The sequence below is a fragment of the Xenopus laevis genome, chromosome 9_10S (assembly GCF_017654675.1).
Source record: "Xenopus laevis strain J_2021 chromosome 9_10S, Xenopus_laevis_v10.1, whole genome shotgun sequence".
Classification (NCBI taxonomy): Eukaryota; Metazoa; Chordata; class Amphibia; order Anura; family Pipidae; genus Xenopus; species Xenopus laevis.
In genome coordinates, this window is record NC_054388.1 from 15,009,888 (window position 1) to 15,023,999 (window position 14,112).

At 40.2% G+C, this 14,112-nt stretch overlaps 1 protein-coding gene across 1 annotated transcript in view; it reads right to left on the bottom strand.

Annotated features, from left to right (window-relative positions):
* edn3.S (endothelin-3 S homeolog) overlaps window positions 1-7,723 on the bottom strand; it is a 73,513-nt gene extending 65,790 nt beyond the window's left edge. The window contains exons 1-2 of the mRNA XM_018238243.2: window positions 7,553-7,723; window positions 1,656-1,701 (exon numbers count right to left, since the gene is read on the bottom strand). Coding sequence (XP_018093732.1) covers window positions 1,656-1,686 — 31 coding nt within the window. The 5' untranslated portion in view covers window positions 1,687-1,701; window positions 7,553-7,723. The remainder of the gene's footprint in view (window positions 1-1,655; window positions 1,702-7,552) is intronic.
* Window positions 7,724-14,112: the final 6,389 nt, after the last annotated feature.

Genomic DNA, 14,112 nt, shown 5'->3' on the forward strand with positions numbered 1-14,112 from the left:
ACCAGATTTTTAAGGGGTCTTGTGTGAAGATTAATTCCTATCAGGCTGCTTTTGAGTTCCCCTCACATGGCACTGATTTACCAGCCAGACATGCAGCACAAGGCTTTGGAAATAAATGGTGTCATGTTAGAGGGACGCTAAACTGATGAGCCAGACTTTGTACTTAATATGTAGCTTTACATGATGAATAAGGAGAAGTGACTGAGTATATTGCTATATAAAAGCTAGGATAAATTCTACCTTTTTTCCTTGAAATATTTGGCTACTGATGGCATTCTCTGAAGATACAGATTTCATTTGACCTTTGTGTTAATGCTGTGCCAGGTTATGGACCCAACACACTCAACAAATGGAAAGCCACAGGCTAAAAATAAACTCAAAAGAAAGCGGTTGTGTTCATGTCTTCCAGTTGGATTATGCCACCACATTAATTCAGTCTACTTGAAGGATATTACAGCAGTATACAAAAAGAGGGGTATAGGGTACTTAGAAAGATTCCACAAGGGCCGCCAAAATTAGAGTTAAAAATATAAAGTTTATTGTAGATTCATTAAAAAAGGAACAATATGTCCTTTGTCCTGCAGTGAGTCTGGTACCCGCAGGTTACCCGCAAAAAAGTGGATACCCTGCAGAATTAGGGTAAGATTTTCAGGTGCGGGTATAGATGCGGGTCTGCGGGTCGCAGTCTATATTTTAGTCCTTTTAAAATTTTACAAAACATGGGCTGTGGGTTGTGGGTTCGGGTCTTAGAAACTGGTTCCATGCAGGATTCTACTCTGTGGGCTTGCAGGATATGCAACGTTTAATAGAGCTACAGCAAGGTGCTTCGACAGCCAAGGCGGCAATCTGTGTTCCTGTCCCACCACAATGTTTTCCCCAGTCTGGAACAGTTAGTGATGGATGTAGACTATTTTACTTGGGACGGTTGAGGGGAGACAAGGAGCATAATCATGGCCCACCACTGTGCCCAGCTAGTTGCCCACACCGATAAATTTCAGCATTGATGGATGACTCTTTAAAGACATTGTGGTTGGTTTGCAGTTACCCAGACGAGTGTCAGCCATAAAAAGATCATCTGAAATAGTCTACGACCCATCTAGATCAACCACACAATTATTGACAGATGAATTCTCCTAAATGGTCTGTAGCTGTAGATTGGAGATGCAGCACCATGACTGATGCTCAGACATGGTGGAGCGCATCTCATTATCCTGTTATTGAATGATTAGCAGGACACGGGGTGTGGGATAATAGGTAGGACACGGCAACATCTCTTGTCAGTGTCTGAAATCTGGTGATTATTATTATCTAGTTACCAACCCTGGAAACAAAGTTAGTCAAGCAAGAAGAGCAATCAACAACAGATGGACCCGACAGTTTATCAGAATGTGATTGCTCAGAGGAGCTGACAGATTTATGGTCTACACACTGACCTCCAAATCACTGCAGATAAGGCTACTGCTTCTTCTCATTATTAGACAGATTCCAACAACCAAAGAAAAACAACTCTTCCTTTGACTGGAATTGTTACATAACAGCTTGTTTCTGGAACCTACTGGTAGTACAGTACATATAACCTACAGACCACACACAGCCTTCAGCCTTAAAAATGTCCATCCTTGGAGAACAGGTTGAGTTGAGGTTTCAATACATACCCAGGTAACTTTGGTAAGGGAGCGTCACCATCTGGTCAGTATTAGCCTGGAAAACATTCAACGCAGCCCTTAAATTTGTTAGATAATGAAAGAACATAACTCTCCTGTGATGCAGAATAACTGAGGAAATATTGTTCCAGTGATCAACACGCAAAGGCACCCAGTTATTTTGCTTCCAAAATATTTCACACGGAAAAAAAAAAAAAAACTTCTTTCTTAATTCCAAGCCAATCCACATAAAAATGATATTCATTTCATTAAACACCGCAGTATTATTATTGAATGATATTCATTTCATTAAACACCGCAGTATTATTATTGCAGTATTTGTACTCCTAGAGAGGCACATTTATCAAGGGTCTAATTACGAATTCATGTGAGTTTTTTTTTAAAAAAATTCCCTTAAATGCAATTGAATTAAAAATTCGATTAGGGGGAAATTTATTTTGAAAAAATCTAATTTTTAAAACGCGGACGAATTTTACCGATCTGAAAACTCTAATTGAATTTGATTCAAATTATACAAGACTCCATTCGAGTTTTTTCAAATTTTAGGCAGTGATTAGTCAATTTTGAATTCTTAAAGGGCCAGAGTATGATAAATCTGGAAAATCGAATTCAAATTTTTTAAAAAAAAATCAAAATCGAGTTTGGATAATTCCCTAGTCAAATTTGACAATTTTGACCATAAAAAAATTCGAATTTTCAATTCAACCTTTAACAAATCTGCCGCTTACTGTATTGTAAAAATGTATAGAGCTCCACATATAGGAGAAGCAGGGCTGTAGCCAATCAGGGCATGCAGATTTCCATACACAATTGGATCTACAAGGTTGCTAGTTAGAGAGGGCCTTTACCCATTCTGGTGGTGGGCAAAACTGAATTGTTTTGACCGAGGGCCAGTGATCATATCAAACACACAACTATGCAGACTACTGAAATGTGAGTCAGGAAAAACTCAACCTGCAAAACTTTAACCTGCAAAATATTGTCATTTTAGGACCTGCACCCAATCTGCACCTGCTATCTTCCCACTCCATATGCTATTTCTGTACCTGCCTCTGGTTCCAAGAGAGGGAATCGTTGGGAGCAGTGGAAGAGTCCATTGAGTTAGGTGGAAACCTGCTCCCAAAGCCTTACCCACCACTATTGCTCAAATTTCAGCAGACCCATTGGGAGAGGACCACATCAAAGATCTGATGGGGTTGTCACACACCAGACAGGCAGGTTTATGGTCATACAAGGGATAATAATCTGCTAACTCTGGCCTAGAGAGGTAGAGTCACCACCTAATATCAGGCCATATTTATCCAACTTTTGCTTTAGAACATTTGGTCAATTTGGAACATTGATAGGGACTAATCAAGTCAATAGAACATCAACAGAGCTACAGAACACTAGACCAACCTGTACCAAATAAATCATTAGAACATTGAAAGACCTAGACAATCAAAGCACTAGAATATTGTAAGGGTTAGAACCAGTAGCAAATCAAAGAACTGAAACATTAAAAAAGAGCTGCTATGACTATGTCCAGGGCAAAAGAACATTGACAGGGCTAATCCAACCATTGAAAGACTTAGACAAGTCTCTGGCCAAACAAAGCACTAGAATATTGCAAGGGCTAGACTGACCTGTAGCCAATCAGATCATTAAAACACTCACAGGGCAAAAGAGCATGGGCAGAGCTAGACAAACCTGTAGCTGGAACATTAGAACATCCACAGGACCAATTTGTAGCCAAAACATTAGAACAAACACAGGTATAAACCATAATCAGAAAATTAGGACCTTCATTAGGTTAAAACCAACCTGTAGTGAAATAACTAGAATATCACAATATACAAGTTAACAGAACCAGCTACAAACTATGACAGGTTGATATTGCCCTTATGAGAGCAAGCAGATAAGCAATATTATTCCCAGCTAGTGCAGCTTTGAGGACCTACTTCAGGTAGTATTGCATTAAAATTCATTTTAGAAAACCTAAACTCAGTGTTAAGCCTAGATGAAGGGTTCCCAATGACCCAGGGACATTTCCTGGCTTGGACCCTCTGTCTATGGGGTTTTCAGTAATACAAACTGACCAATAGCATAGGGAACTTTCATTCCCCCCATTTAACATATAATGATTTAAGAGGGGGGTCTTAAGGCATGTCTGCATTTTCCTAATCATCCCCATTCAGCATATTTAATATCCCCCACCCCAAAGTGCCTGTGAGAGTGGCCCTGGAAATGCTCATGAGAAGTGTAAGTGGCACAATGATTGCCTGCATTTAGCAGGAGGATTGTGCAGCTGAATTAGATGAATAACCCACAGACTCTATATAAAACTTCATATTAACCCACAAATATCCCTACTGAATCTCTCGCTCTCACTGGGTCAGCTATTATCATTATATTATTATATAGTCACACAGTATATATACAAGCTTTGAATTAGAAATACTTCCCCTTCAAATGTACCTGCACTTAAAGGGGTACTTCACCTTTAAGTTAAATAGGGATGCACCGAATCCACTATTTTGGATTCGGCCGAACCCCCTAATCCCCGCAAAGGATTCGGCCGAATACCGAACTCAAAACAAACCCAAATTTGCATATGCTAATTAGGGGTGGGAATGGGAAAACATTTTTTACTTCCTTGTTTTGTGACAAAAAGTCATGCAATTTCCCTCCCTGCCGCTAATTTGCATATGCAAATTAGGATTCGGTTTGGCCGGGCAGAAGGATTAGGCCAACTCCGAATCCTGCTGAAAAAGGTCTAAACCCGAACCGAATCCTGGATTCGGTGCATCCCTAAAGTTAACTTTTGGTATGTTATAGAGTGGCCAGTTCTAAGCAATATTTCAATTGGTCTTTATTGTTTTTATATAGTTTTTTTAAAAAATTTTTAAATATTCGCTTCTGACTCTTTCCAGCTTTCAAATTGGGGTCACTGACCCGATCTAAAAACAAATGCTCTGTAAGGCTACAAATGTATTGTTACTGCTATTTTTTATTACTCATCTTTCTATTCAGACAGTCTCTTATTCAAACCCGTGAAGGGTTACTAGGATAAAATGGACCATAGCAACCAATCTAGACTGCAAAAGGCTGGAGAGCTGCTGAATAAAAAAACAATTGCAAATTGTCTAATATCACACTCTACATCATACTAAGGGGTACATTTACTAAGCTCGAGTGAAGGATTCGAATGAAAAAAACGTCGAATTTCAAAGTATTTTTTTGGGTACTTCAGCCATCGAATAGGCTACTTCGACCTTCGACTTCTATTAGAACGATTCGAACTAAAAATTGTTCAACTATTCGACCATTCGATAGTCGAGGTACTGTCTTTTTAAAAAAAACTTTGACTACATACTTTGGTTTAAACCTACCGAAAACCTACCAAGGTACAATGTTAGCCTTTTTTTTTTATTGAAAAAAATCCTTCGATCGATCGCTTAAAATCGTTCGAATCGTTAGAACGATTTTTACTTTGACCGATCAGTCGTAGGATTCGATATTCTAATTCAAAGGATTTAAATTCGAGGGTCGAATTCGAGGGTTTATTAACCCTCAATATTCGACCCTTGATAAATGTGCCCCTAAGAGTTAACTCCAAGGTGAACAACCCCTTTAAAGGGAAAATATCCCCCCCTCCTATTATACATAAACTTATTCAGCTGGGGGATGTTTCTGGCAGCTAAGACAATATACATGGACCCAAATAGCTGAGCTCATGCCAAAAGGGGATATTATTTCCCTATAACCAATTCATTAAGAGAGTTTTTCTGCTCACTTTCAATTCACCTCTTAGAGAACTAGAAAAGGATAATTTCCAATTGACTGTGCAGAAAAATGTTTTCTCTCTTTATTTTGACAACAATGTCCATTTATAAATGATTATATATATATATATATATATATATATATATATATATATATATATATATTCAAATTCAGTGTCGGACTGGCCCGGCGGGAAACCGGGAAAAAACCCGGTGGGCCCCGGCCCTTAATGGGCCCCCGCCGGACCAGGCCCGTCTCCCGACCAGTTTGTTAAAAAAAACCAAATTTCATTAGGTGCTGCGCTATCTGTGCATGCACGCAGCAACAGTCATACAGAGCCCTGAGCGGCCCCTTTCAAGAAGGAGCGTCGAGCCGCGCCGTCACGCAGGTGCGCATCACGGTAGGGGGTCGGGTCGGGGGGGGGCCCTGGACAGTAGTCCCGGTGGGCCCCGGGCCCCCCAGTCCGACCCTGTTCAAATTCTGCGAAGAACCAGCACTCCCATATGTAAAAAGTAGTTTTTTTATTTCTGTTGCATTCCAACGTTTCGGTCCCTATTGGGACCTTTCTCAAGGATCCTTGAGAAAGGTCCCAATAGGGACCGAAACGTTGGAATGCAACAGAAATAAAAAAACTACTTTTTACATATGGGAGTGCTGGTTCTTCGCAGAATTTGAATATATACATTTTAACCGTGCACCCCAGCAGAAGAAAACTCCATTGGAGTGCATCAGAGTGCGGATACTCATTGGAACCGATATATATATATATATATATATATATATATATATATATATATATATATATAGACAAATACAAGATTCCTCTGCACTAGTGCAGAGGAATCTTGTATTTGTCTATATGTATTTTGTGGTCACACCCTCATTGCACCCCCGCCTAATGATTTTAAAAACTAGTGGTGAGCACAACTTTCCCTTGTTTTATATATATATATATATATATATATATATATATATATATGGTATCTTCTGAGATACAACCCTTTACAATTCTATTCTGCAAAGGAGCGAGTTGCATGTGTAATGTGTTCCTTTAATTAGTGTGGGTGGTACTTTCTCCCAGTTTGAAAAACAGAAAGTAGCCAAAACCTCAGTTTTCTTTGGTCTGGTGCCAGTTACATATTTATCCCATACAAAAAGCATATTTTATTATTTGTTTAATTGTCTGTGGTTGTTATTGTACCCATTATGGGTTATTTACATTTAGTATTATATTTGCCATAATGTATACATACATACATACACACACAAGGTATGGGACCTGTTATCCAGAATACTTGGGACCTGGACTTTCCGGATAATGCATCTTTCTGTAATTTGGATCTTCATACCTTAAGTCTATTAGAAAATCATGTAAACATTCAATAAACCCAATAGGCTGGTTTGCTTCCAATAAGGATTAATTATCTTAGTTGGGATCAATTACAAGCTACTGTTTTATTATTACAGAGAAAAATGAAATCATTTTTTTAATATTTGGATTATTTGGATAAAATGGAGTCTAGGGGACTCTGTAATTTGGAGCTTTCTGGATAACAGGTTTCCAGAGAATGGATCCCGTACACACACACATATACATCCAAATGTTTGCACTCTGAGCCAGTCTTTGATTACTCTGGGTGCTGGGTCAAAATCCTGCTATATATATTTTTTCAAAGGACCTGCGGTTGTATGTATATATATATATATATATATATATATATATATATATATATATATATATATATATATATATATAGATAAGATGGGTGGCACTCCGCTTCTCGACTACACCCAGTTGCACGGTTAAAGTTTTCATATATTTCCAGAATGAACCAGCAACACAGGTTTTTTTCAATAGAAAAGTGTATTTAGTATGTTAGTAAAGCATGTACAGTATATATATACCGTATATACACATGAGGATCAGATTAATAGACAGGTTTTTAGCAGGTTTATTCTTAACATTAGGACACATTATAAGAGCAAACGGGTGCAGAAATCAACATGAAACAAAGCCCTTGCCACACTTGGGCTCTAACGAATACACAGGGTTTTCCCTCTGTAATAACTGGACCACTACTGAGATTCCCAGCCAAAAGCTCAACTCCACAGAGTCACTGTACCTTTTTCTTTGGTTAAAATCAGCAGCACTCCAAGCTGTTCTCTTCTTTTATACAGATCCCAGACCTCAAGCCTTCAGTGTGCGTCTCTCTCTCACTCTGGGCAGCTAATGGATCCAGCCTGCTAATTATTCGCAAGGTGAGACATCCTAGGGAAATTAACCCACTCTTTCCTACTGTACATATAAGAGGACAGGTATGGTACCTGTTTTGCACAATGCTCAGGACCTGAGCTTTTCCAGATTTTCCAGGGTCTTTCTGTAATTAAGATCTACATACTACTAAAATAATAATTTAAATATGAAATAAACCCAATAGAACTGTTTTGCATCCAGTAACGATTAATTATATCTTATGTGGAATCAAGTACAAGCTACTGTTTTATTATTACAGAGAAAAATTTTAAAAACGTGAATTATTATTGATTAAAATGGAGTCTATGAAAGATGGCCTTCCTGTAATCCAGAGCTTTCTGGATGATGGGATTCCAGATAACTGATCATATAATACAAATGTTTGTTATTAGCACTCACCTCTGTTCAATTTTGCGACAATGCAGTAAAGCATAAGATTTCATTCTATTAGAAGTGAGTGCTTTTTTTTTCTATCAAGATACTTAATATTCTTATTATATTCTTATTATTCTTAGCTGTGGCCAATATTCCAAGTTCAGCTGATTGACCCCATCTGTTTTTTTTTTTGAAGCCCCACCTACATGCGGAATGACAGTTATTTCTGTGAGCACATGAGAATGTGTAATTTATCAGAACAGCAGGTTGCACATTCTTGATTCAACAGAAAATAAAGGGGAAGAAAGGGGAAAGTGGCAGATTTATGTTAGAGATGATGCTGATAGGAATCTGTCACTTTCTCTTCTTCTCCCCTCTTCCGGGTGTTAAACTGTATCCCGGGTCAAGGGTAATTGGGAGAGCTGATATTTCATTACTTCTGACAAACTGCAAAGAGCAAACTCAAAGTCCCCTCTCCCCCAGGAGGCTCAGCTTCAGCATGTAAATTATAGTAGCAAAACAAAAAGAAATAACTTCTCTCTGTCTTTTGAATTCCATCCTGGGCCATCAAGAGATAATGCAGAGACAGTGATACACTATGGAACAGAGGTGGGACTGGGAATGTCTTTGGATTCTATAGTATCATTCTCTTGGATAATTAAGTGGATGAATAATTGCACTGGGGGTTATCAGCCTCATTTTTTCTATGCTTCCCACCTGACTGGTCATCTCTGCTTTGAATGAGGGTTGGGCAAAGGTGTTGGATGGTGTAGATGTGACTGCGTAGTCCAACTAAAAGCTGAAGAAGTACATAGTAAATATAAATATTGGAATAAAAACAAAGTCCATCAAGTTCAACCCCTCCAAATGAAACCCAGCATCCATACACATAACCCTCCATACCCACATATAAATGATATATACACATATCTATACTAACTATAGAGTTCAGTATCACAATAGACTTTGATATTATGTCTGTCTAAGAAATCTTTTAAGCCACTCTTAAATGCATTAAAAGAATCAGCATCACAACATCACCCGGCAGTGCATTCCACAACCTCACTGACCTCACTGTGAAGAAGAACCACCTACGTTGCTTCAAATGAAAGTTCTTTTCTTCTAGTCTAAAGGGGTGGCCTCTGGTACGGTGATCCACTTTATGGGTAAAAAGGTCCCCTGCTATTTGTCTATAATGTCCTCTAATGAAATTGTAAAGTGTATTCATGCCCCCTCTCAAGTGCCCACTCAATCGCCCTCTCAAGTGCCCCCAACCTTGACAGTCTCCCCTTATAATTTAAATCTTCCATCCCTCTAACCAGTTTAGTTGCACTTAGTCTCTGCACTCTCTCCAACTCATTTATATCCCTCTCAAGGACTGGAGTCCAAAACTACACTGCATAGTTTAGGTGAGGCCTCACCAGTAGTAATTTGTTGCATCTTGTGAAAAGCACATAAGACTACACTGTGCTCCCAAAGGTACCCTGTAGGAATGCAAGTTGGTGACTTTAGTCCTAAGAACTGGTTGCGGTAAGAACAAGTGAATTTCCTTCATATGACAGATCCATCGGGTAAATTTGACTATGAAGATTTTCATTCATGCAGGTCATGGTATATCTAGTATAGGTAAATCTAAAAACAACTGGACTTGCTGAGTAATCAATGAAGACGTTTCACTACTCATCCGAGCAGCTTCTTCAGTTCAACTGACTGGTGTGGGAAATTCTCGGCATATAAACTCTTCCACTAATCCAATCACAATGGCACAATGTAAATCTGCAAAGAGGTGACATCAGAAAATTCACAGAGGTGTCGATTCTGTGTAGTTACTGTGATAGGATTATCCAATGTGTCAAGCAACTCCTAGAAACAGGTGTTACTTGTGAGAGTTGCATGAATGGATGTGTGAAGTGTTCTGAATCCGGGAACAGATGTGAGAACAGCATTGTATGTAGCAGACAGGTGGTGTTGAAAGCCTCTGCCTCGGTTCAGAGAAGGTTTCTCCACCTTGACATGAATCACCTCTTTCACGCCTCGTTCAAACCAGCGGTCTTCTTTATCCAAGATTTGGACATTATCTTTAAAGGAGTGTCCCTTATCTTTTAGGTGTAGAAAGACAGCCGAGTCTTGCCATGTAGAATTCGCCCTCCTATGCTGAGCCATTCGCTTGGTGAGCAGTTGTTTTGTCTCCCAAATGTATAGATCTGAGCACTCCTCGCTCCACTGGTGTAATAGAAATACCTGTGCGGCGGGGTTGCCAGTGTAAATAGGCTGGAAGGGCTCCCAGAGGTTGCCCGTGATAGAATCTTGATTCTGGTGGTTCCTGAAGCCTTGTGCTGTCTGTTCCTGTGAAACTTATATCTGTTATTCTGGTTCTGATCCCTGCCTGTTCCTGACAATTCTGATATCCGAATCCTGACCTTTGCCTGCATCTCAACTACTCTTTCTGCCTGACCCCATCTATTTGATTACCTGCTCCATTTGAACCGTGACCTTCGGCCCAAAAGACTCTGCTAACAGCCGTGCCCCTTTGCCAGCCAGAACATTTCGCCTTGTTCCCCTCGTTAAGTCCAGGTGGCACCCAAGTAAGCTGAGGGCTCCTCCCGAAGCCCAACGGTGGTCACACTACTGGTGAAGCCGAGCCGAGACCAGGGTACTTGACTCCTGTTCTGGTATTGGGTGCCGGTCGTGACAACTGGACTCCGTGTACCACATTGCTTTGTTTTTCTTTAGGGGTTGGATCCTTTGGGTGTACCAGTTTTTGTCTCAGTGTGTTGCTAGGTTTGAAAAACACAGGGATGTGGTGTTTGTTAAAAATCCTCCTGAGTTTCTCAGACACTCCAACTACATATGGGATGACCATGTTTGGCCTACTATGTGCCTCCGGGCGGTTATTTCTATTGGTGTTCCTGTTGGGCTTGGTTACTGCTGTTTTGACAAAGGCCCAGTCTGGGTAGCCACATGCTTTCAAAGCTCCTCTGAGATGTTTTTGCTCTTTGTCTTTGGACTCTGTATCAGTTGCCACACATTCCACCCTGTGGTGCAGAGTTCTAATGACACCCAGTTTGTGTTCCAGCGGATGGTTGGAATCAAACAACAGATATTGATCCATACTATCTAGTATAGGTAAATCTAACTCTTATAAGTAACAACTCTTTCTGGGAGTTGCATGACACATTGGATAATCCTATCACAGTAACTACACAGAATCAACACCTCTGTGAATTTCTTCAGATGTCACCTCTTTGAAGAGCTACAATGTACCATTGTGATTGGATTAGTGGAAGAGTTTATATGCCGAGAACTTCCCACACCAGTCAGTTGAACTGAAGAAGCTGCTCGGATGAGTAGTGAAACGTCTTCATTGATTACTCAGCAAGTCCAGTTGTTTTTAGATTTACCTATACTAGACATCAGGTAAATTGGTCATTTTGCTTTGCTGGGGAAAAGTTACTTGTCAGGAAGGAAAATTACATTCATTCTAGTAACCAATGTGTAAAAGAAACGGATCCGCACACACACCGATTAGTGCAGTTGGGGATTAAGCCCCTTTATTCAGCCACCAAACATCAACGTTTCGGGGGGGAAACGCCCACCCTTCATCCTGATGAAGGGTGGGTGTTTCCCCCCCGAAACGTTGATGTTTGGTGGCTGAATAAAGGGGCTTAATCCCCAACTGCACTAATCGGTGTGTGTGCGGATTCGTTTCTTTTACACATTGGTTGCTAAGGGACCCGGCCGGGTCAACGGAAGGAACGCACCACCAGCTTGCAGGATTGGTGAACTACAGGTGTGCGGTAGGATAATTACATTGTAATTCATTCTAGTAAGACTCGATATAAACAGTTAGCATAACACTCCAGCTCCTTCTAATCATCTCCTAGTCTAACAGATTGGGTGCAAAGAGCTCCTGGTCATCAGACTAGTCTAACAGTCTACCAGTTACATAGATCATCAAACTAGTCCAGGAATCCCCAACCTTTATTTACTGTCAGGGGGCCTACTGGCTGCCAGCGGGAGAAGTCCGGACCAAGGAGGAAGCTTAGGGTAAAAGTCCCTAAGTCATCAGCTGGCGTCGGTCCACATGGATCATGGGCACTACCATTATGGAAAGGACGCATATGGGAGCGCCAACGGGCACTCCTGACATTTACCCATCCAAAAGTTGGAGAGCAACAAGTATCCAAAAAAATTCTGGGGGTGCCAACTATGGACTGTGATTGACTATTAGCCACTATGTGGACTGGCAGCCTACAGGAGGCTCTGTTAGGCAGTACACCAGTTTTTCATGCAACCAAATCTTGCCCCCAAACTAGGAATTCAAAAATAAGCCCTGCTTTAAGACCACTGGGAGCAACATCCAAGGGGTTGGTGAGCCACTGGTTGGGGACCATTGGACTAATCTAAGGTTTAAATGCAAACAGTCAATCCCAGCACTTGCTCCTCAAGGTCATCAGACTAGTCTAACAGTCTATGTGCACCCAGTTACTTACAACACTTGCTCCTCCTAGTCATCAGACTAGTCTAATAGCACAGTATTTGTTATGAATAAAAATATTGTTAAATAGCCTCAAGGAACACTGTTGAGGAACACTGCCAAAGATTAGCAGACAGCAATAATATTTGTAAAAATCCTTTCTTGAGGTAATATAAAGCCATTGTGGAATCGTTATACAAGACTTGCCCAGTCACGGCTGCAGAAACCCAGCAGGGTCCAGAGCTCACAAAAGTGTTTATGGTATCTTGATCTCTCTCAGTACACTTCATAGAAGTTAGAGTACAAAAGGCTAAGATGATGGTTTACTGTGTGAAAACAAACCGCGTGACCTTATGCGCATAACTTGATGTACAACCGCAGGACACCAGCCTCTTCCACTGATCATACAAACATTGAAATGATGGAAGCTGAGCTGTATGCTGTGCCATTTAATTCCTCTACTGAGAGGTGAAGAGAAGGTGACATTCTTCTCGGGGTACAGAAAATCAAGATTTATGATTCTTCCCAAAGACTGCTGAGAGGGGTCGGTTCCAGAAAGTGATTAGGAGTCCAGAAAAAACATATCAGATCTACGTGATTAAAGTTTGCAAGAATGTTCTTCAGAATTTATTTCTCAAGAAAGGGTGGGGAGGGGAGAGAAACTGTTAAAGACAACAAATGGAGATAAGCTGGTCATATAGAAATTCACCTGGACAAACAGTATCTAGGACTATGGAACTATTGATTATCCGTGGTTTTCTATTTCAGAGCCTGTGCTCTGAAGTGTCCACTCCCATTAACTTTATGCATGAAATACTGTTACAGGTATGGGACCTGTTATCCAGAATGCTCGGGACCTGGTGTTTTCCGGATAATGGATCTTTCCTAATTTGTGTCTTCATGCCTTAAGTGTACTAGAAAGTCATATAAACATTAAATAAACCCAATAGGTTGGTTTTGCATCCAATAAGGATTAATTATATCTTAGTTGGGATCAAGTACAAGGTACTGTTTTATTATTACAGAGAAAAAGGAAATCATTTTTAAAAATTTGGATTATTTGGATAAAATGGAGTCTATGGGAGACAGCCATTCAGTAATTCAGAGCATTCTGGATATCGGGTTTCCGGATAAGGGATCCTCTACCTGTATATGCATTTGACATCTTAAAAGTTGTGGTTGAGAAAAGACACAAGGCCATAAAATTGGAACAGTAGCTTGAAATAATTTGTTCTTAGCTCACAGCTGATCGAGAGGAAGGTGAAATAAGCATCTATGGTCGTCTCTAATTTGTTGCAGAATAGGAAAACAAAATAGAGTTCAAAGGCCAATCAGACATTTTATTTCATGTGTTATCTGTTATACATAAACATTATTTCTTGAAGTTTCACGCAGAAGCTCAGAAAGCCAAAGCAAGAAACCAGGGTTAAGAGGCTTGCATGGACTGAGAAACACAAGAACTGGACTCCTGGAGAATTGACGACGGTATTGTAGACTGACGAATCCAGGTTTGACATTTTGACCAACACGTTTTGCATCTACTGGGCATGATAATTCTTTCTCAGTGTTTAAAAGCA